This window comes from Rhea americana, unplaced genomic scaffold (genome assembly GCF_003343005.1).
Source record: "Rhea americana isolate MKP2758 unplaced genomic scaffold, rheAme1 scaffold_87, whole genome shotgun sequence".
Taxonomy (NCBI): domain Eukaryota; kingdom Metazoa; phylum Chordata; class Aves; order Rheiformes; family Rheidae; genus Rhea; species Rhea americana.
The window spans coordinates 208680-232605 of NW_028187055.1; the positions used below are offsets into that span (position 1 = coordinate 208680).

General features: G+C 40.3%; 2 protein-coding genes across 4 annotated transcripts; both read right to left on the minus strand.

Moving 5' to 3' along the window:
- Positions 1–259: 259 nt before the first annotated feature.
- LOC146584971 (leukocyte elastase inhibitor-like) lies at positions 260–11114 on the minus strand. Of its 2 annotated transcripts, none has more exons than XM_085323768.1 (7): positions 10926–11114; positions 7600–7749; positions 5173–5310; positions 4323–4440; positions 3500–3642; positions 2496–2663; positions 260–1808 (listed from the first exon to the last, which is right to left on the minus strand). In XM_085323768.1, exons 2-7 carry the CDS (start codon positions 7723–7725, stop codon positions 1407–1409), a joined length of 1095 nt encoding a protein of 364 aa, XP_085179894.1. In that variant the 5' UTR covers positions 7726–7749; positions 10926–11114; the 3' UTR covers positions 260–1406. The 2 variants fall into 2 exon arrangements, with proteins under 2 accessions (XP_085179894.1, XP_085179893.1); XM_085323767.1 differs by lacking the exon at positions 10926–11114 and adding an exon at positions 10153–10176 and having other exon boundaries at positions 7574–7749.
- Positions 11115–11708: 594 nt separating this feature from the next.
- On the minus strand, positions 11709–23524 carry LOC146584972 (serpin B6-like). 2 transcript variants are annotated; one of them, XM_085323765.1, is made up of 8 exons: positions 23402–23524; positions 20941–21050; positions 20169–20346; positions 16982–17119; positions 15684–15801; positions 15334–15476; positions 13265–13432; positions 11709–12373 (listed from the first exon to the last, which is right to left on the minus strand). In XM_085323765.1, the coding sequence occupies exons 3-8, from the start codon at positions 20334–20336 to the stop codon at positions 11969–11971; spliced, it is 1140 nt and encodes a 379-aa protein (XP_085179891.1). In that variant the 5' UTR covers positions 20337–20346; positions 20941–21050; positions 23402–23524; the 3' UTR covers positions 11709–11968. The 2 variants fall into 2 exon arrangements, with proteins under 2 accessions (XP_085179891.1, XP_085179892.1); XM_085323766.1 differs by having other exon boundaries at positions 23467–23521.
- Positions 23525–23926: the final 402 nt, after the last annotated feature.

Below are 23926 nucleotides of genomic sequence, written 5' to 3' on the forward strand. Positions count from 1 at the left end.
GTTCACAGCAGAAATCTGTTCAGATCCCATGATCTGTTCCCCTATGACCAGGCTGTTTTTCTGTATTCTCACTAATTCTAAACCTCATACAATTGATCACACTTACGGAGCCAGTGGCTTTCCTTGGAGTTATCCTTTAAACAGTTATTTTTGTATTTTGAAATACCAAATTGTATGCAGACATTTACTTGTTTAAAACACAGGTTTAACAAAAAGTCTTTATTTGTACTTTAAAGACAAAATTATTATACAGTTCACAATTAAATAAATGATTGTGCCCAACTCAGAACTGAGTGTGTACAAGTAAGCATTAGGAATGAAAGTCAGGATATACATGACAGGCAAATAACGAACAGAAATAAGTACAGTACACAGTCACAGGGGCTCCCAGGTGTAAGGCACCACTAGCGTACAGAGAGATTGTGGAAGTCCAAGCTCAGTAAATGTGGCATACTTCTGCATGCAGTGACACATCAGGTAGCTGCTGAAGATCGTCTCCTGCTGGGAAGCTGTAAAGGTTTTAGGAGGATCACAGTGACTGTGGAAAGAAATCTAGGCCATGTTGAAAACTTCTGAACTTGAAGAGAGGTATCTAACGGCACCTAAAACCTCTGCCACCTTCTGAGCCTTGGCAAAGTTTTCACACGTTTTCAGAAACTATCATAGTATCAAACTATAAATTTAAAAACTCTCAAAACGTTCCCCGTAAAGATACTACTCATGTCTTATCCTCCTTATCATTCAAAAGCAGTAAGTTTTTGAGCTCATGACTAGAAGGGGTTACTTCTGTTTAAATAGCTTAATCCTTTCTCTAATAATAGATGTCTCTAAACAAATGCTATCTGACCTTCTATTCCAAGAGAGAACTGGGCAAACTCAGCTGTTGGGGAGCATGCCTTTTGGTGCAGAGAAGTATTTTATTAAAATACCTGTCAGGAGCAAGGCTTTAGGGAAGGAATAGCTTTGCAAGCACATTCTAGCACACATGGACAATGACAGACTGGATCAGTCAGTGGTGATCTAGGGGGCTGTCACTTACTGAAGAGTAAACACAGTAAGTGTTTACTTACAGTAACCTGCACAAGAACTCATATGGAGTGATACTGTGCCTTAAATGTCCAAAAGCATTTCCATTTCTAGTCCAGTTTCAAAAGATTTCCTCTGCCTACAGTTAAAATTTTCCTAGTGATTAAAGATGCTCTGTAAGAAAAGGGGAAAGACTCACAAAAAAAAAATACTTATCATTTTCACTGGGAATGTGTAAATAGGAACTGCAGAATCTCAGTGAAAGTTATTAAGAACTCACGGACAGGAGCAGTAAGTTTCTACTCCAAAATCCAGCTTATTTAGGAGCAACGCTTTCATTGATCGCAGCAGGAACTGGGCAGCAGATAATAGATTCTCTTTTATGGAGAAGTATATCTGCCAAGGAAAAGTATGCTTTGTGTTGGGTTGTGGCGGATGAAGAAAATGAAAGGATGATCAGCATTGAAATCCTCTTCCATAACCACACAAAGCATAGCAATGCCAGCAGTGGCAGCTGCAGCTTCTGTACCTTCCTCATTCACTTCCACAAAAGCCTTGTGGACAATTTTAGACAGAAAGAGGTCACATGCCTCTGACATTCCTGACAAGTCAGCCTTGCTGCTGTCAAATACATCCAACAAGCCCATAGCAGATAAATCCGATTTAAGGTCATAGCTTTCTTCTAGCTTAAATTTCGGCAAATACACATTAACATCAGTGGAATACAGGTGATGTGGATGTGTCCATTCCTGGAGCTTCTCAAAGGTGAGCTGCTTTTCCAGCTAGAATTACAAGCACAGAGATCATCAAATATCACTATTGTAGAAATATTTCAATTCTAGTAACATTTAAACTACTTTATAGAGCACTATTCAACTAGGAAGTATCTATACAAAAATGACCATACCCGTATCATTATTAGTATTATGTAGATCAAATTAATGTTATTAAAATTTAGTGAAGTCAGTGCAGTATTTGCCTAACATGGACGTTTACTTCTTTCTGCAGTGTAGAGAATGGCTGGCAACTAAAATGTTATTCCTACTGTTTCATCTAGCTAAATGGAATTATATAATCAAAAGCCAATAGCAAAGGAAATTATCAGAGATCACAAAAAAGCTAATGTGTTCCTGGTCATTTAATGGTAAATAGCCTCAGCTATTTAAAGCTAAGAAAATAAGATTTTCAAAGTTTAAGAAAGTTAAGTCTCATAGTTAACTTTCTTTCTGTTATCTCCCTCATGGTTCTGTTTGCAAGTCAAAAACCACATGAAAGCAAGCTACAAAACCAGAACACAACCTCTCTTCCTGATGCAGTGCATGCATGTATTTTTTTATGGCCGTATTTGTAGAACAACATTGTCTAAAAATATGCTTGCTAGATATGGGGCTCTGAGACATTCATTAAGGCTTTAATTTTGAATGGCAGAACTCATCTATTAAATAACAGCATAAGCTTAGAAGGGTCACCTTCTGCAGCCCAGTAGAGTTGTCTTCAATGTTATCAGGTAACAAGATGATCATACTAACTTCTTGTCCATCATAAGGCAGCTCTAAAATACGGGTGTTAATTTCAGAGATGTACCCCACACGAAATTTCTCTTTCTGATACATCATTTTCACTGTCTTTCTTTCATTCTGGGTAGTTGAAAGGTAGAGAAAATAGCAGTTAAGAAAATACTAATTTTGAGAAGTGATAGGAAACAGCTAAGTAAAAAATCACGTCTTTATGTATGTTGTTAATGACTAAGATTAAAATGAATCTTGCAAAATCCCCCCCCCCCATTACATCAGGCAATTCTAAGACCCTCTTTATCAAATTTCTGATTGCACATTTAATAGTTTATTGAAGGCAAAATGATATATAAATGCTGATTTATTATGTTTAGTTCTCTTTTGGTTCTCTAGCCCAATCACTGCAAAAACTGGGACAGAATTTCTTTGATTTGCCGTGCCTTTATTTGACTTTGCTGTGCCTTTTGTTCTACCAGCAAAAATGACCAGCAAAGCCAGGTTTTGTTCTACCAACAAAGAAGTGTGTTAAAGTCAATGAAGATCAACTCGGTTCAGCAGATGTATACAATACCTTGTAAAGCTGTTGGCATAAGTAGAATACAGAGCAAGAAAATGAGGCTCAACCAAAATGTCTAATCACTTGCTAAACTGGCATTGCAAACAGGCACAGCAGCTCAGAGACAGATAAATTCTGCTCAACATAGTCAGGTTCCTAGTCTATGTATGAGAAGTATTCCTGATGCCATTCCAATAAATACTTTGAGAATAAAGAGCTTGCTGAACACAGAAAAATACTAAAATCCGTATAAAAACTCTTTCAGCTGAACTGAAAACATTCACGAAATCATTTCCATTTATATTTGTTTTTTAAATCTTATTTCTAAATAAAGCTTCAAATTAGGATCCATATTATTTGACATTTCCATTAGATATACACTATCAAGGTATCTCCATTTTACCTTATTTAACCAAAATGGCATGTCTGCAGTATTGGCTTCTTTAAATTTCTTTGCCCAGTTCCCTTTGAAATAAATAGCATTCACCAGTACAAGCCTGGTCATGTTATTAACTGAGCCTTCAGACAGCAGATTAGGAATTTTACCTTCAGAGGGAGAGGGGAAAAAAAGTTACAACAAAAGCTTATATGTTGGCTACATATAAAACATCCCTGATGCCATAGAAATACCAGACATATAAAAATCCAGTCCTCTGATAAAAAAGTGTACACTCCAGGACCGGTCTTTTTACTTCACCACACTTTTTAATAGTACACATTATTATAACTTTAGATGTACAGTAATTTGATGAAAGTGTGATCTGTCGTATGTGACTTTCAGTCTCTGGTGATTTGGTTCTCGCTATCGATCTGAAAACAAGCCAGCGGGGTCCAAGCTGCAGAAGCACCAGCGCATAACTTGACAGTCAAATTTTTTTATGGTATGTGCAGCCAACTACACAAGAACTAGAGAATACCTAAATTTAAGATCATTGTATTTAGAAATATATATAGCATTGACCAGACTACCTGAAACAAAGTCCCTAACTCATGAGTATAAACCTATGTTTAGATACCTATTCTGCATTTATTTGCCATAATGTGCAAAAATGGAAATATGTAAATCTTTAACTATCTTGCTGTGTCAATCAAGCAATTGAATATCTCAGGGTAAAATGAAACTGCTTTAAAGGTAGCAGAAAATAAAACCTATTCCCATTCCCAAGCCATGAAACACTGCCACTTACTTCATTAACGAAAGCTTACTTTCAGTTTAGCTAGCTTACCTTCAGTTTTCTTCTCTACCCACTGGTTAATTTGCTTTCGGGCTTCATCATAAGCCTGAAGAAAATCAACTGCAGCCAAATCTGCTCCATATGATTTCTGAGTATTAGTCAGGAAATCCTAGATTTTGAAACAATATAGCTTTCATTGCACATAGATAAAAACCCATGTCTTTATGATGCCGATAATGTCCAGGTCAGTTTATCACCCACCCAGAGGTGAGGCCCTACCACTGCACTGTCTGCTTTCTGTCTGTGTCAGAGCAAGCCTCCTGGGACATCGGCCAGGTGTACCTGTGACGCAGTGCTTGCTACAGGTGTTTCACTCCCTCATTCTGCTGAAACAGGCCACAGCATGGCCTATACACCACAAGAAATTCCCAGAAGGTGCTGAAGAGGGTTATAAATAGCCGCCTTGCCTTGGGATGTTATGGTAGTTATTTTCTGCTAAGAACTGAGGCAACCACTTATTCTCTTGAGCCCCAAAGCAGCAGAACTAAGTGAAGAAAAGGCATTCCTTTGGGTGACATGTGCAGGTGCCCACAGATGTAGGCATGAGTATGCACATATGTAATACTTCTGTCAACTGCTCAGTAACATTTACAAATATGCCTAGAAATATTTTTACTTTATAAACATTCAAATGGCTGAAAATGCATTTTTAAATAAATCAGGAACATGTGAGTTGCACACCTTACTAAAGGAGAGCCAGAAGTTACAATTTTTACATTTAGACCCGTTCTAGTGGGGGTTTTGTGCCATAGTACATTCTGGAGATAGGAAAGAAACTGATGACTGGTTTCAAAACTTCCCGCAGGGCTCAACCACACAATTACATTCTGCGTAAACATACCGGCAAAAAGCTGTAGGACTTCTCTCCAAAGAGCCGATTGGCAAGCCGTAAGTGATAGGGAGCATCACTGTGGTTAATATCCATAGTCAGAGTCTGAAATCTTGAATGAATATCTTCAACCTTGTCAAAATGAAGTGTCTGAAATAGAAAAAATGAACCAACTGCTGCTAATCTAGYCTTTATAGAGCATACAGTATCTACAGCATGTCTCTGAACAGTCAGGTAGCTAGGCTGATATAAGGAAAGTCAAAAAGAGGTCAGAAGTTTTTAGAGATTTCAGTAAGTCTAAGAATGAATTAAACTGGCTTTTAGTTTTCGGTTGCCTGTGTCAGTCACTTGTATTAAGCTACTGGTTTATATTTAGACACAGTTGAAGCCATTGATTATAATCCAAAGAGTCCTATCTGAGAAGTGCCAGCATGCATCCCCTCCATGGACCACTGGGCACTAGGACTCATTCCCACATGGGAAACTGAAAAGACAAGTGCCGTAAGGACATTTCAGCTTTCTTGCTTCTCCCTTTGGCCCAAGAGAACCTCAGTTTTGCTTTCACAACATACAATGAAGCCTAACATAGGGCTTATGTGAGCACTCAAGGAATATGAGCTCCTAAAATAGCTTAAAATCATTATCTTCTATGATTTAATGAAAATACAACTGTTTTCATATACAACTGTATAATCTTAAAATCAAATGCATTACTGCAGTTTCTCTTTACCGGTACCTTCTTTCCCAGAGGCGAGCTGGCTAGCCAAGGATTACTGACATGACTACAAAAGCTATCAGACTTCATTGACAGAGAAGATAAAACCAAGGCAGGGACATCTACATTCAAATTTGAATCATATTTCTCAATACAGAAGACTTGTGTGGAATACACACTGAATACAAAGGAAAAACCTTCATTTTATCTAACTGGGTTTTGGTCTGGTCATACTGCCCACATTAACTGAGGTTGTGTACATAGGAACAGTTGAGCAAGAACCGCACTGAGGCACCCTGCAATAGGATTATAACCACAGAAACAAATTTCTATATGATTGCATACAGCCCTGGACAGTTATCAGGCACTGCCTTCTCAAAAGCTGTATTTTTCTAAGTATTGTGGTATGAGAACATGCATTACTGAGGATCATTGTGTTCAAATGCATATTTTTTTCAAAGCTTTTTGTATTATCTCTGCTCTCAATAGGTTGATCCTGGGTGGGGCTGTCAGTTTGATTATAGGGAATGTATGTGCAAAGTCTGTTTTGCAAAGTAATGAGAAAATAATTTTATTGTCCTATTCAATAAGCACAGCAGTGCATAATAGTATGAAACAGTTCCTCCTAAAGTGCAAAATACAAAGGTGAAATTATTCATAGACAAATACACCATGATCACTGCAAACAGAATTCTCGTATACTCCTTCACACTGGTTGGCAGCAGCCTAACAAAACGAAAAGCAGTAGTGACCAAGCTCCGCTCAGGCAGGAGGCCTCAGGCTTAGTAATGGTACACTTCCTTGTACAAGATTTTTGCATTTTGTAATCAGTGCTGTGAAATCCTCGACTCTTAGAAAAAAATAATCTAAAATACAGATGCTATCTGCTCCAGATTTCAACCAGGCTGTTGAATGTGGAAGGGCTGATGAACTGAGTTCACCGCAAAACCCAAAGAGAACACGTTAAACCATTTTGTTTTTTTTAAACTATGCCTTACTGCAGTCTTAAATATTTAAAGGTCTTGCCAATGGCAACTGCCTCATCAAAGCAAACCAATATGACAGAGAATATAAAGAACATATTAAAGATACATATTTGAAATATATCTGATGTTATCATTATGGCTAACTCCCCAAGAACTTAAGAACATGTTAATATGTACCATAAATATGAATRCTTTCCTGTATCAAGGGTCAATCCCATCATTTACCAAAACTTGGGGCCTGGGACTAAGATAACATTGTCATCTATTAACAYAGTTATCATACTTTAAATTTAAAAGTTTATTATTGTTTTTGTATTTCTTACAAAACACTTTAATAAGTGTACCATTACTAAACCATTCACTAAGTATTACAAAACAACAGCTCTTTATGGAAATGTCTGACAACTAACAAGGCCTTGGAGCTATAAACTCCAGTCAGTTTAAATTGAGACTGATTGACTAGTGAAACACTTCACTTTAATAACAACTTAATAAGTGAAATTAAACAAGAAACAAGGGGCATGGCAAAGAGGGAAAGAGGGCTTTAAAGCAGGGCAGGCAGTATAATACAATGGCAGGAAACAGGCCAAGGAAGACTCAATGAGCATGACAAAGTATTTTCATATTTTGCCATTCTTTCATTTTCTCTCTTCTAAAGCTTAGAATTTTAATGTAATAAAATATAAAACAGAATCGAAAACATTTTGCTAACCTTCAGCACCTGAGCCTCTGTATTACCTTTGGCCCCCAAAAGGACCATAGCCAGAGCAGCAGAAATACTGACAGGAGAGAAGAAAATGTTTCCTGTTGGGTTGGTCTCATTAACCCTCCTAAACAGGTCGAGTGCAAATCTGCTGTTTGCATTACTCAAGTTCTCCATGGTTACAGCTGAAAAATAAAACATTCAGTAAGGACTCTAAGAAATACTCTACAATTCAATGCTTAGTGAGTCATACAGTAAAGATGGGATTAAGAAAATGTGCATGTGAGAACAGGAATAACAAGAATATTACTGTCAATGCATTATCTTCTTCTTCAAAAAAAATCAGTGCAATCACAGTCACACTAACTTTAGAGACATTATTTCAAAAAATTCCGTGCCTTCTACCTTGAAATTGGAAGCATGTGTACTGGCAGAATTGTAAATTAGTCTTTCAATTCCACAAACCCAACATACTCAAGACAGCTCAATCATACTGCTTGCATCCTATATGGAGGCTATCGCTAGTAACTGCTAGGTAATAAGGGAGATGTAAACACCTTTCTGCAAGCTGTCTGCCTTCAATGAACAAACCATGCCACATGTGTAAAACACCACTATTTCCACTACACCAGTTTATTGAGAACAACCCAAGCTACCAACACACTGGATCAGGGTGAAAACGCATGTGAATCTTAACAGGATTGTGTGTAGATCCTAAATGTATGGACAGAGAGCCTAGGCTTTGGATTAATGTAACTGCTAGTGAAAGCAGAAGTGAAACACAGACCAGGCGAAGCTTTGGGGCTGATAGGGCACAACCAGAGCACAGATTCATGTTGGTGAGAGCCTCACTACCAGGTACTTGGAACTGGAGTGGATATTGTGAGGGCTGGGTCTGTGCTGCAAGAATCTATGGAAAGGTTGGAGACAGCATCACAGAACAGTCAGAAGGGACCTCTGGAGATCTTCTAGTCCAACCCCTCCCTGCTCAAACAGAGTCACCTACAGCACACTGCCCAGGATCCTGTCCAGGCGGGTTTTTAATATCTCCAGTGACGGAGACTCCACAACCTCTCTGGGCAGCCTGTTGCAGTGCTCAGTCACCCTTACAGTGAAGTTTTTCCTTATGTTCAGACAGAACGTCCTGCATTTCAGTTTGTGCATGTTGCTGCTTGTCCTATTGCTGGGCACCACTTGAAAGAGTCTGGCCCCATCTCTTTACACCCTCTCTTCAGACACACTGATMAGATCCCACCTCAGGCTTCTCTACAGGCTGAAGAGTCCTAGCTCTCTCACCTCTCTCACCCTTTCCACATATGAGAGATGCTCCAGTTCTTTCATCATCTTGGTGGCCCTTMACTGCATTCTCTCCAGCAGCTCCATGTCTCTCTTGTCCTGGGGAGCCCAGAATGGGACACTACACTCCAGATGCGGCCTCACCACAGCTGAGTAGAGGGGAAGGACCACCTTCCTTGACCTGCTGGCAATGCTCTTCCTAATGTATCCTAGAATACCATTGGCGTTCTTGGCTACACGGGCACATTGCTGGCTCATGGTCACCTTGTTGTCCCCCAGGATTCCCAGACCATTCTCTGCAACCCCCWGCCTGTACTGGTGCATGTGGTTATCCCTCYCTAGGTGCAGGACTCYGCACTTCCCTTTATTGAACCTCATGAGTTTCCCTTTGCCCATCTSTCCAGCCTATTGAGGTCACTCTGAATGTCAGCACAGCCTTCTAGTGTATTGGCCACTTCTCCCAGTTTCAGATCACCAGCAAACTTTTTGAGGGTGCACTYTGTTCCTTCATCCAGGTCACTGGTGAGTAAGTTGAACAACCCTGGACCCAGTAGTGACCACAGGGGGACACCAATAGTTGCYGGCATTCAACTAGACCTTATGCCACTGATCACAACCCTCTGAGCTCTGCCTTTCAGTCAGTACCGGTCTACAGAGCAAAATCTAACTGCTTGCCCAACTAAGATGTCTACTTTTCTCTGCTTGCAGTGAGACTTTCACACGTGGCTGTTTCTAGCTTCTTTCCTTGCAAGGTTTTATTTTAGACATTCACACTTGTGCATCTGCCTTTATAAACCAGGAAGGACACCACAGTAGCATCGTTACTGTGGTCTGCACCCAGCCACTGGAAGGAGTTTGCACTGAGATGTCATTATTGCTGGTATGGCCTAACTGCAGGCAATCTAAAATATTATCTGTCAGTCGCCTGACAGGAAAAAGGCTGCTATCTTTGCAACCAACCTCTATGTATCTCCCTGCTAGAAGAGACACGCTTTAAAACCAGAAGCATTATTTTCTGCTTTTAAACACATAGGCAGGCACACACACACACACACACACACAATTTCTAGGCATTTCACTGAAACCCAGTGTTTTACCCCTCGCCACCACCAGAACAGCTGCCCAAGCAGTGGCCGCACAGACAGCTCCGCGGCGGGTAGGCAACAGGGGGTGGGGGCGACAGACCCCTTACACCCCTCCGTCGGCCCATTCCCGTAGAAATCACCCCGACAGGGCCCCCTGCGCGCTCCCCTCCCGCCCGCGGAGCCCCAGCGCAGGCGCCTGCAGCCTACCTGCCCGGCGCGGTGCGGCACGGCGCGGCGCGGCGCGGTGCGGGAGCGCCCGCTGCGCCGCCGGGCCGCCCCGGGGCGGGGAGAGGGAAGGGCAGCGCCGCATCGCGTGCACCGCCGCGGGATCGCCCGGGGCGGGCGGAGCGGCGCGGTGGCGGCGCAGCCCGCGGGAGGGGAGGCTCGAGTGCCCCGCTCGCCAGCACCGAAGGCACAGCGGGGTCGGGAGCCTGACTGACCGAAAACTGGAAAAAAAATGAAAATCCCAGCACGCAAATGGGCGAAGACGTGCTTGGTCCAGCAGGAAGCTCACAGTGGGTGCCCAGCATAGCCCCTTCGCTCTTATCAGGCCTGTTAAACTCAACTTTAGGTTGCTGGTCGTTTACTTTGTTTTTTACAGAAAAAGTAAAGAAAGAAACAAGAGGGAGGCTTTTTTTTCTTTGGTTTGATTTTTTTCCTTCACTACTGCTTGATTTGGCCAGCCAGGACACCCCACCCATAGAGCCACTCTGTTTTAAAGGCTACTGTTTGGGAAAAGCAATCTTGCCTGTTGTGTCTTAGGGTGTGCAGTACCAGCTGTTTAGCTTAACCATGTGACTCGCATCAGGTCGGCTAGTTTTTTTAATATTATTCCTCCAAATAATGCTCCAATCTTCTTCCCCTCTGAGATAGCTGAATTGTCATGCATTATCATGAGTTAAGACCAGCAATTAGCACTATTTGGATCATGATCAGGGAGCCATGGTTTGTTTTGGAGTTGTGCACAAAAACATACACACCCTTAGAGTCCTGCGCAGAAACCAATGCTTGTCTTAGGACCTCCATGCTCCACAGGCTGTTTAGGATAAGACCCAYGCCTAACTTCATGGCAATCCAATACCTGGATTTTACTGTATTCAGGAACTCTGACATTAAACAATGAGTTCTTAACCACCTACAGGGAAGCTTTGTCAACCATCCAGAATAGTTTTCTTCACAGTACAGTTAAAAAAAAAGTTGCACTATTTACAGCTGGAAGAGAAATGCAGGTCCCATAGCACTCACAATTAGTTCTTTTATTATTTCAGAAACAGAAACAGCTAAAAAAAATCCTTGTATTTGGAAAATCATTTCATTCTTTGGTATTATTTACTAAGCTTGTTAAACAAAACATGAATAGGAAAAAAGATAAAGCTATAAAAAATAAAGGTTTGGCATTTAAATATTGTATAGGCCTCGTATGCCTTTTATTAAATGACATGCTTTTTATGTTATGATGGAGATATCTGTCCTACTCCATGAGAGGACTGTGATGTACACATAGCTAATAAACCTTAGTGTCAGATGGCGATAAAACACTGATCCTGGCCCCATGAAAATTTTTAAGGATCTGTCTGGGGGGAAAGACAAAGAAAAAAAGACTGGAATCGAAAGAAAAAAGGGGCAAGGGTGAGAAATAAGCTCCAACTTAGTCAGAAATGAAATTAATTTTTTCCTTTTCTATGAGACATCACTCTCTGACTCACTGTCTAGTGGCCAGAAAAAGTGAAGTGCAGTAGCAACCACAAGCACAGACAGAAGCATTCACTGAGCAAATAGGTTGTTTTTATGCCTTTAGGGTGTTAGACAACTCTGTATTTAAGCACACTGGACAAAAGGGTTGTTTTTAATGGCAGTTGCTATACATTTCTAAGTGGCTCTGTTATTCTATTCAAGCTTGAGATGAAGATGACAAAAGTGGATTCAGGCACTACTGAAAAATGCAATTAGTGCAAAAGAGCAATCGTATTGTGAAGAAACAAACTTCCTGGAGTAATAGTGGCTTTTCTGCCAAGACATCTTTTTAGGGAGAGCAAAACCTGCCACAGAACAAAATGCTAGAAGTTTTGTTATGCCGGATGAAGAAGAAGAAGGGATGATCAGCAGTAAATTCTGGAACGATCATTGCACAGCGCAGCATCATCACTCCTGCTGTGGCAGCTGCCGCTTCCGTGCCTTCTTCGTTGACTTCTATGAAGGACTTGTGAACCACTTCAGAGAGCACCAACTCATTGCCAGACGAGATTCCTGAGAAGTCTGCCTTCATCAAGTCAAACGCATCAGGCATTCCCATGCTGCTCAGAATGGGTTTCAGATCATAATTTTCTTCCAGTTTAAATCTGGGTAAAGACACCTTCACCTCTGTGTAGTCCATCATTTCAGGATTAATCCACTCCATCAGCTTCTCATACGTAAGTTCCCTTTCCAGCTTAAAAAAGTTATGTAATTCAAATGAGAAAACAGTCACAGATTTACAAAGCCAAAAGTGGCGACTACTGTATGTGTTTAAATGGTGCATGCACGTATCTTTCTTTTTCATAATTCAGAGGCTCTCAAGCTCAAAGTGCAAGTCTTATCTAGACTTGCTTACGGGGGCCCATACGCTTTTTGTGATAAGATACAGAAAGAATCAGTCCCTTCCTCATTAAGTTTGCTTTACAAAACAAGTTAGATTGTTAAACCCTATTTTACATATGGGAAACTAAGCTACAGAAGAACTAATCCTTGTTTTCTAAGTCCCAAAGAAATTGAACCTAGCTCTTCTATCTCAAAGAAAAGGTCATCCTTCAGGTTGACAGGCCTGATGAAAAGGCCTGCTCACAATACCCTGTGCAGCCAATGCTGGACTATATGATTAATGAATTCCTTGGTTGGTTATCTCCAGAACAAAAGAGATCCTAGAGGTTCTGGTGAGCCTGTTTCCAGATGGTAGGCCAAAGACAACTTTCCAGCTGTTCAGAAATGAACATCTATGGGTCAGGGACTTCCTACATGGACTTCCTAAGAGCCTCTCAGAACCCCTGCTCATTTGGTGGGGACTATACTACGCCTTCACCTTAACTATAACTAACTCCTACTCCCATTGAGGGTTATGCCTTCTTCCAGAGTCTCTCTCTCTCAGTAGGGGGCAGCACACAGCTTGACCAGCAGTGACACAAGTTAGGCCAGTCACTTTGGACATGGGCATATTGGACATTTCAGCCAGTATTGGGCACCAGTGACACAAGAGATTTGGAATTCAACTTGCAGGTCTGTATGCAATATCAAACTCCTTTCTGGCATGATACAAACTGTCTTTGCATTTAGTTTAACAACTTACACTTTCCAAGCCAGTGGATCCATCCTGGATTGCATCGGGGAGCAGGATGATCATGCTGAGTTCATTATCAACATAAGGGAGCTCAAGGATTTTGGTCTGGAAGTCCCCATTATAGGTCATGTTAAATTTATCTTTCTTGAACATCATCTGCACAGGTTTACTCTCATTCTAAAAATAAAGTGATGTCAACAGTTAATACTAAGCTAGTATGCTGGTCTTAAAATAAGAGGTTGGCATCCAGTTACTCAGAGCTTTTTAAAATTTGACTGTACAGAGAACTAGAACATGCTGTGGGGTATAGCCCTGCCACTGCTTTTAGTAAAGCAAGGGATGAGACCTAAGGATCCTTAAGATTTATTTTTTAATTGTTAATGTGGAAGTATATGTGAAGTGTCTGTAAAGAGGCAAGAACATGCTTTTACATACTCAAGAATTAGCATTCCTTTTAACAGCGTGGATAGGAAGCATGGCCTATCTTCCTTGCTTTATATGATACAAAATAATTTCAATTTAGATATTTTCATTTTTTTGTGGCTATATGTGCTATCGAATAACAGAATTAAAATATTTTAACATGCCACTAAAAGTGCCCCCAAAATGAGGGCACTATTTTGAGCCCTTAAAGATCACAGGGACATTAGGGAGAGATTTTCTTCTCATTCTCCACTGGGTCCTTTCTTTTTTTGCATAGAGCATCAGTTACTATTGTTTAATTCATTGTCTTCCTTTTCAGTTAAGGGTTCCATTGTTTTCCTGTGTAACCTTGATGAGATTATCATGCAAAAAGTTAAARTAAAGTAAAGCCCACTGAAACAAAGCGAGAATATCCCAGAGGTAATTTTGCAACTCTGAAAGCTTTTTCAATATGTATCTCAATAGTGATAGGGTAAGATGCAAGGCACCAAGTCAGTCTGTTGGTTTCTGAAGTTCTGTATACATAGTATGGAGTAAGCTACAAAATTCCCTATTTGAAAAACTGTAGTAGTAGCTTTAGACATTCTTGGATGTATTTCACCACTGAGGGAGGGATAGTTTTAAATTGAGCATAACAGTTTCAATTTTGCAGTGTTTGTTTAAAGAAGGTGAATTTCTGAGGGAGTCACATTACCAGTTCTTGTTAATGACATCTGGCAACATATCCAGAGTTTGAGGTAATCTCCAAGCAGCAGGCCTGGCCCACTAATCATAATGGCTGAGTTTTCTAGAATAGCATAGGTTTACTTCCAAAAGAGAAAAAGTCCAGTACTGATGTCTTTGAAGAAACGGTTACTCCCCCATTTATTTTGCATCAATTCCATGGTAAAAATGCAGTGAAAAAGCATTTTCGCTGAAGAAGGCTATTGCATTCAGAAGTTTCTGAACATGTACAAATGTTCCTTCTGCCTACAGCCTAAAAGTACAATCCTTTTCTTATGCACACCAGTTTCATGCTGAAATAGTCAAGTTCACTTGATGATTGTTCACTGACTTTTGTGAAGTTGTTCTTGAGTTGCCATTCACGTGAGAAAAGAATTAGTAAGCTCAGATTTTTGACAAGGAAGTAAACCCTTAAAGCCTTTATGAAGCTGTGCATTGCAACTGCTGTGCCCACTTTTCAGCCACGTAAAAAAAGGCAGAGAAAGGGGCAGACTTTGTAAATATTTTCAGGTTTGAGGGAGTTCTGTATGCAGAAGTACTGGACTACAGGCCATGGAGGCTAAATGATTTATAATTTCTTCTGCCAGCACCTTGTAGATTCCCACAGAATTACATGACAGGTTCACTTAGCAATGTTCTCTTCAGAAGTTGTTTTAAGTTCTGTAACTACACATAGGACTGCCTTTCTCAAGCACAGAAAATAAAGGTAATAAGAAAAAAGAAACAGAATAAAATAAAAATTTAATTTTGATACTAAAAGTTTTAGAAAATATGTGAAAAAATTAGCAGAAAATAAACAAAGAGGATGTTCATACTAAAGGGACAGAGTAGAAGCAATTCCTTACAGTCTACCTATGGTAACCCTGTGTAAATGTATTTTTCCTTCCAAGTTACATGTAACATTGTACTGCCACCATTTCAGCATAGCATACCTTGTTAATTTTAAATGGCATTTCCACCGTCTTCTCTTTGTTGAACTGGCTCTCCCAGTTGCCTTTGAAATAGATGGCATTCACCAACACAAGTCTGGTCATTGAATTAATAATCCCCTGAGCCAACAGGTTCTGAATTTTACCTTTGAGATACATTTGAAGGAAAACAAATTTTAACAACTAGGCATGTATCTAATTATTAACAAATACAGTATATGTGATAGATAGTATCAATCTGATAGTGAAAGCTCAGGATTTGTTAAAAATCCAATAAATTTTATCTTGAAATAGCAGTTTATCCAAGCCCTGAGTGCCTTTAAGTGCAAGATGGTGTTTTACAAAACACTTACCTTCAGTCTTTTTTTCTACCCAACCATTTATTTGTTTTCTGGAATCCTCTGAAGAATGCACAAAGTCAGTTTGTTCTAGTCCAGCATGATAGAATTTCTGGCTTGATTCTGTAAATGACTACAATGAACATTAAGCACAGAATTTCAGCAATGTATTTTACTCATGTTCAGTCACAGACTATTCCTAAACACACTGAGAAAATCTGCCCTCTCTCTTCCCTCAGTTTCATACAGCACCATTAAAGTTTTGTCTGACGCCCTCCTATTACTTCTTCTTCTTTGTTTTTTTTAACCTACTAATCAAACTAGAAATTGTCTTCCATTTTTATGTTACTAAGCCAAACTGGTTTGGCTAGGGCACTGCTAGAGAGTCCAATAAAACTGAACTGAGAGATGATATGATTCCAGTTCTTTTGGTTTCAGTCAGAGAACACACAATGCTGTAAGCCTGTTTCTACATAAACTTAGTTGTTAGAACTCCCAGACTAACAGAAACACTTTTAGTTCAGAGGTGAAACAGTGATTTTTCATACAGAGAAAAAACATACCTTCTCTCCAATTTCATATATTTAGATCTTTATTATATAGATCCAAAGTTTCAATGTTTAATCTTGGCAATTTTAATCAAGCTTGATTGAAACTCTTGATTGGTGCTAATTTACAGCATTTTTTCACACAAAAAAGATTGCAAATTAGGAAAAGCAACAGGATTGTACCAGCCTGAATAATAAAAAGCATTACAAGAATTCTTAAGACATAAATTCCTACATGGTTTCATCACTCCCTGAAAATAAAAATAAAACGCATAGATGTATTTCTAGGGAAATGACTAAAGGAACATGCATGACACAGTACCTATTATTCTTCTTTATACCTTCTGAAATGGAAACTATTACAAATCATATGCCCCTTCTAGCATATTATCTGGATAACAGAGAAAAGACAAACTATAAAATAATGCTTATGCTAGACTGCAATAAAAATTCTCCTTTTCACCACATTAACACATGATCAAATGAAAAAAGAGATATCAAATATTTAGCCCATAGCCAAAAGATGTGTAAATTGTGCATTTAATCTGACAGTTTTTATAGTGCTTTGCACCATCACAGGGCTATCAAACAGGAGCTTCTTGAACAAATTCAGATACTGCCATTTTGAGGACAGTCTTCGGGTTGGTAGGTCTCAGTCTAGAAAGAACTAGTGAAGTAAAATACAATGCCTGTATGTGCCCTCCAACGGGAACGTGTAGTGAGAATTTTATACTTCAAAACCCCACAAATTTAAGGTTTACTTACGGAAAGAAATTCAAATGTCTTTTCTCCGTATAACCGGTTAGCTGTTCTGAGCACATACTTGGTATCTGGATTGTTAATTTCAGAAAGAAGTAATTGATACCCATTGTGGACATCTTCAGCTTTGCTCAAAGAAAGCACCTGTAGAAAGGCAAACAATTTCTGCAGAGTCTATGTCACCTCTAAAACACTTGGTTGAGTGCAATTATTTTTACCAGTTTTGAGATCAAAAATTGACTTCAACTGACTAGAGCAAGCCATGGAGGGCAGCAGATTTTTCATCACATTACCTATGTGCAGCTGATCATGCAAGTTACAAATGATGTGTGCACAGTCATATGTTGTAAGTGTAGTAAGTTAAGGTGCAGAAGGGTCAGCGGTATACAGCTTCCTTCATTCTATCCAAGCATTAAGGGATATTCATTTAAAAACAAAATTTTGGAGAACCTGTAATGAAACCACCAGCACAAAAAACTACTGTATTTATAAAATAAATTTTATAATTTCCACTCCATTCACCATACTTGCTTTTCATAAAGTCTTGTCGCTTTCATAGATTTAAATGAAAACAAAACATGTTTGTCCTCCTCTTTCACTAYGCAAAAAGAGGTACACATAAGAAGAAAAACAGCTGATTATGCATTTCATGTTGTCAATTGCATAAATAGAAAAGTATGCAAGTGGCATTACTTGGGTATGTTAAATAAAGTCATCTAATGCACAGTTATTGTTTTCTCCTGTGCTAACAATAGCCCTTTGTACAGCCCATTTCTCAGAGTTGAAAGCAACATCTTATGCAATGCCTTCAAATAACTGTAAAAGTAAAAATCTGCTGTTATTTGTGTTCCTAAATGGGTACATGCTCAATTCTGTCTGTCTGTCAGTGGCCTTTTTCTGTATTGTCTTTATCACTGTGCTCTCTCAGCCCTATTTTATTAAAGAAGTAAATGAATTACAGTACCTAAAATGCCACACTTGGCATAATTCTACTAGGAAAATGTTTATGAGTACGGGTGTCTGTTGCTTGACTTGAAATCTTTACATGAAAAGGTAGTATTTTCATTACTTAAAAACATCTATGAAATAAATGAATATTAAAACTTATACAGGATTCTTGTTCATTAATATTAGAACCTCTACTTGAGTTATATTAAAATTGAAGGAAAGAAAGAAATACTTTAGTGTATGATGACAATTTGAGAAGGCTTCTCTGAATGCCAGTTGCAAATTAGGCAGTGTTTCATTGCTTCCACGACACTGGACTGCCCTAGCTGTCAAAGAAAACATCAGACTTATATTTGTCTAAAGTTCTGATCTATGAGAAAGGTGTGCACAGACCAGTATTTGATATTCTCACAGGATGTATTTTACTCAGTTCAACAAAATAAAATCTGCAGCAACCAAGATAAGTATTTGGGATATCTGGCTTATCCTGATAAGACTTCTGCATCAACATTTTACAATTCTACTTCTGCTTCTTCTACATAGATTTAAATCTGAAATGATTCACAGAGGTCCAAAGAGTTATTCTAAATTGACAGCAAGGTAGTAGAGCACATTTTCTTGGCTGCAATCAGTCCTAAATATTTGATGAAAATCCTTAAATCCATATGCAAGATTCAGATGAAGTGAGATGGAATAAGGTGACATTTTAAACCACTCAAATGGTTGGTTAAAGTAAAATAAACTATAATTGTTGGGAAAGAATGTCATGATATGAATACTACAACATCTGAGAACTGTACAGTGCACATTTTGAACAAGACTGTCAGAAAACAAGGGAATGTTCCTGCCCACTAATATATATAATGCTTTAAAATCACAATGCAGAGAACGATGCTTTATAAACAAAAGACAAGTCAAATCTAAACAATGACTTTCTAAGAAATTCATCCAGCCTCTTGAGAATTCTAAGTGTAGACCCATTTTGCCTTTTCCTTAATACTGCATATGGTTTTTATTGGAGAACTGGGAATTTATAATCCCCACCCTAGAAAACCTAGAAAAACTGTGTTAAAACCCAAAAAAAAAAAAAAAAAAAAAAGAAACAGAACAAAACTTCAGATGCTTTCACATTTGTTTGTAGCAGCGTCAAAGGAATTCATCCAAACCCTTAGATGCAAACAAGGATAGGCATAAACCTGATCCAGCCCTTCAAATGACAGGTTAAAAATAGGCTGCTGTAACTATAGTGTTAACACAGGTAGGGAGTTAAACTCTCATTAAAACAATGTCTCAGCTCCCATCTCATTCTTTTTGAGCACTGCTACCATTACTACAAATGTAAATGTAAAAATGATCTACGCCAAAATACAATCTAGATGAAGGCACTTCACACTAAGAAGGGGGAGGTAGGCAGCCCCTAAGTGAATACGGGATAAGCAGTACTGCAGTTACTGATGTGTCTGCGTGCATGCATGGGCAAGCCTTACTAATACACCATTGGTACACTGTTCACTACACTCACTAACTCTAGTTGTAGTAACTTGCTTACATACTAATATCATAAATTTTACTTTTCATTGGCCATACAGCTTTTCCCTGTTCTGAATCTTGGCTTACATATCCACGTCTTCAGAGATGTGCTCATAGCCCTATACCACTTTCTTCTTCCAGGTATTTCAAGTACTCACACGTTAGAATTTGGGATTGTGAAAACAGAGGCAAATACTAAAAAAGCGACTGGTGATTTTTTTCTTGATTTCTTCAAATTTTGGGGTGTCTGACATGACATATTTACGGGGTGATTTCTTATTTTTTTGAAACTGTCTGGCTGCATTTTCAAAATGTAGTCTGATACTGCTCCCGAGGAGAGTGTGGAAGAAAATATTTTTTGTAGCAGGAGACTCATCTCTAGCTAAACAAACACAAAACCTACCCCCTTCCCTCCACTCCTCACCTCAGTATCTCTTAGTAACATTCAAAAGGAACACCACTATCTCATAAAAGCAAACAAAATAAAAAAACCCAGGAACTTCCTAATTGCATACTGAAGGAAGCTCCACCTACACAAACACGTACCAATTAAAAAATAAAAGGTACTTTTTAAGCAGTAAAAAAGGAAGAGCCCTGTTTACTGAGGCCAGAATGACAATGACAATTTAGCATAAGTGCAGGTCCCAGACCATACAAGACAGATTTGTGGTTCATATGTTCATGTCAAATCTGATATACTTTTTCTTTGACATACCTTTGCTATCTGGGCTTCAGTGTTACCTTTCGAACCCAACAAAATCATAGACAGAGCAGAAGAAATACTAAAAGGAGAAAAGAATAGGTTCTGTGTGCTGTTGTTTTCACACAGCTTTCTTAAGAGGTCGAGTGCAAAAGTGGTATTTGCTGCACTGAGGCTGTCCATGGTTCAGAACCTGGAAGACAAAATACAAAACACGAATGCCTCAAATTTACTTCAATCCAAACTGACAAATTATTTTCGTTTTCCTATTTCTCAGTATAAACTATGCAGTTTAAGTCATGATTGGGGTTAGGTTTAGCTCAGCTGGTTAGAGTATGGTGCTAATAATGCCAAGGTTGCAGGTTTGATCCCTGTATGAGCTACCTGTTAGAGAGTGGATGATCTCCAGAGGTCCCTTCCAACCTTTACCAGTTCTATGATTCTATGATTAGGCTGGAAAATTATCATCTCACTGAAAGACTGATTCATTGGAACAAACATTTTGAACCCCATATTGGGCACTTGAGGGTTTTAATGGATTTCTCATTTGTTTCTGTATTGCAGTATGATACTTTTAACAGAGACAGCAGTTCCCATTGGTCTCATTAGGCTCTTCAGTGAGTAAATATATTACATCTTTTGAGGTGATCATATATGGCAGTGAGCATTTTGTTTAGAATTTAAATAAAAAAAGTCTCCTCTGACTTCTCTAGTAAAATTATTTGCCTTTAGAGAAAAACAAGAGCCAGAAGTTAAGCATCACATTGACAGAATTATAAATTCTTACCTTCTTTAAGTCTGTTTATCTTCAATATTATTTTCAGCTTCCTTGTGAGTGTGCAGGCTGTGTTTTACACCTAACAATGTGTCTGGCAGAAGTCAGCAGAATGAACTGACCTAACAGATTAAAAAAAAGAACTATTATTTTTTAGTCATCATGACAACAGATTATTGTAATTTCCTGTTGTAATAAAAAGGTAAAAATCAAAGTCCATTTCAAGCTGTATTTTATTGCCTGCAACACAGCAACATGCACCACAAAAGACAGAGCGTTATAGTACACGAACACTTCAGTATATGTATCTTGAAGACTGTCACGCTCTACAGACATCAGCTGGATAGGTTGCTAACTAACCTGAGGTTACAGACAGCACACCTATAACCGGAGCAATAAATATTAAAATGCCGAGTTAAATGCTGATAGGTAACACCAAACACTCTAAGATACTAGCTAATAGTGAAGGTTTCTGTGTTTTTTTTTTCCTTAAGGCAGTGCATAGTGTAGCCTGTTGCTACAAAATACAAAATTAATGCCTAATTCACATTACTGACACATTATGTCAAACAAGTGGGTGGAAAGAACAAGTTTTTGCATGTATGATTTTCTACCTAAGAAAAATTCTTGCTAACAACTTTGCTATAGGCAGCAACTTTTCTTATGTTTCTCTTCTCCTGGAACTCCAAAGAAGAAAACCTAGATGGAAGCAATTCTCCAGTTCTATCTGAAACAATACAGTAATTTAATTACACTTACTGTTCAGTACAACTAGAGTCTGTTAGCATTTTAAGTTCACCTTAGGTATCCTGAATAGAAGAATTTTCCTACTATCCTGATTCCTCTCAAACCACTAGCAATAAGGTCTTTTGACCTATGGCATAGCATTAGTGATAGCACTCAGCAGTTTTTGTAGGGCTTACATGACAAGTAAGAATTCATAGAACAAAGGACAACTCACTTTTTGCCTGCCTGAAAATCAGTGCCTTTAACCAAATTGTATGTAATATTTCAACAACTGAGACACAAGGTTAGGAGTGGGAATCCTCACTTTCTCTGTGGCTCAGTAATAGTAAGATAACTATTGACACCTTTCTCCTCAAAGTGTTTACAGAGAAGATGTAGAATGACCACATTTTTATGGAATAACAACCCCCTCCTCCATAATATAAACACATGCTTGTCAGCTGATTTTACRTTGTCCGCCACAACACCCTTAGAGATCAGAGGCAAAGCTGCGAACAAGAGGCTAAACGAACTRTTTAGCCTGCAGCACTCCCCTTTCTGCAGGTCACTGACAAGGCTTGAGCAGAGGTTTCTGGATGACCTGACCCTGCATGCTCATGTCGTTATGAATTCGATGCATATATTCTTAATGGTGGACACTTATGCTCAGAACAGACTTTATGGAGAGAAAAGCTGTTCTGAAGAAACAAGACCTTCCAAAGGCTGTTCCTAGATTAAACAGAGGATACATGCTGTGACATCTCTCCAGTTACTGGTTTTGCTATGAAGGGATCAGGCCACAGCAACCTGCAGCTCTCCCATRCTCCCAGACATGCTTCCCTCAGAAACCGTGATGTGGATTAGCAGTTGGCATATGTGGAAGTCTCCCCACCACAGCTTTGCTTCAGAAGATCCCCCCAGGTCCACCCATTTTGACACAGCCAGAGGGGAGACACACATTGATGAACCTCTGGTAGCACCTGACTCCATGGGGGAAGCAGCATGCTAAGGGTCTGCAGCACATGCCTCCTCTGGACTGAAACCACTTTGAACTAAATAACTTCTCCGAAGGAGAGAGGCTTCATTTACAATTTGAAGTTAGCTGTGACAGTAACTAAAGATTTACAGAATTAAATTACTGACAACCRGCTTCACTCATCCTCCTGAGCACCTACAACACCTACAACTTGTTTCCTAGGCTGAACAGCATCACCCTGTGGATTCGGGTGCCTCCAGCCCTTGCGGGGTAACCTGATAGCCACAGGCCTACTGGGCAGCAGCTCTCACAGTGGCATCCAATGTCATGTCCCTCTGGGAATAGCTGGTGCRAAACTGGGGGACTGGAGCTCTGGTATTCTCCATCACCACAGCCTCTTGCTCCCTGCATTTTTCGGGGCGGGGGAGGGAGGTGGAGGCAGGATGCTTGAAGAGGCCATGCCTAAGGTGCGGCTCCTTCCCAGCAAGGCCAGGCCCCGCAGCCATGCAGCGGGGAGAGGGGCGCCTCGGGGCAGGCTGGAGAACAAGGAAGCTGCAGAAGACCTTCCTCGGACCCCACGCTGGAATTAGATAGGGGTCAGCGCAGTAAGCAACGCCAGCTGGCAAAAAGAAGCAACTGCAGAAAGACAGGGCGAAGGGGAGGGGGGGAAGAAAGAAAGAAACCCCGCCATGCCTCTGCTCTCTCCAGAACAAACCCAGCTTCCCGATGAAAACGAAAATTTCAGGCGGGCGGAGCCGCTGCCGCACTCACCCCGCCGGCGGCCGCGCTCCGCAGCTCGCCGCGGCACAGCCTTGCGTCCCTGCCCTCCCGCTTACCCCGGAAGCTCCTCGCCGCGCACGGCCGCGGAGGGGGGCCGGAGCCCGGCCGGGCCGCCCCCTGAGGCGGGCTTCCCCGCAGCCGCGCCCCGGGCCGCGGGGGCGGCCAACGGGCCAACGGCCGTTAACCGCCGGCGGGCGCCGCCCGGCGGGGAGGGCGCGCGCCGCAGCCCTGGCCGCGGGCGGGAGTCGCCCCCCTCAGCGCGGCTGCCTGCGGAGCTGTTCTCGGCAGGGCTGGAGCGATTCGTTCCTTCCTTCCTTCATTCACTTGTTTGTTTATTTGTATAAAGAGGGGTTTTGTTGCAAACACAGGCGAGCTGTTTGCTATCTGGAGGCCAGCGCCAGCAGGAAGGCTCTCTGGGGACTGGAGGGCGATGGCTGGTCCTCGTGTACCTGAGGCTCTGAGTGAGGTAAATAGACCTATCAGAAGTGCATATGTAYGCATACGTACATATATACA

Bases quoted from the DNA above. Each gene is read 5' to 3' on its own strand.
- LOC146584972 (XM_085323765.1), bottom strand. From the start codon at position 20,336: ATGGACAGCCTCAGTGCAGCAAATACCACTTTTGCACTCGACCTCTTA. The intron at 17,120-20,168 runs GTATGTCAAAGA...GCCTTTCTACAG, and splicing joins CTGAAGCCCAGATAGCAAAG to GTGCTTTCTTTGAGCAAAGC. The intron at 15,477-15,683 runs GTAAGTGTTTTG...TGTATCTCAAAG, and splicing joins GGTAGAAAAAAAGACTGAAG to GTAAAATTCAGAACCTGTTG.
- LOC146584971 (XM_085323767.1), bottom strand. From the start codon at position 7,741: ATGGAGAACTTGAGTAATGCAAACAGCAGATTTGCACTCGACCTGTTT. The intron at 5,311-7,573 runs GTTAGCAAAATG...TTTCTATTTCAG, and splicing joins CAGAGGCTCAGGTGCTGAAG to ACACTTCATTTTGACAAGGT. The intron at 4,441-5,172 runs GTATGTTTACGC...TTCAAAATCTAG, and splicing joins AGTCCTACAGCTTTTTGCCG to GATTTCCTGACTAATACTCA.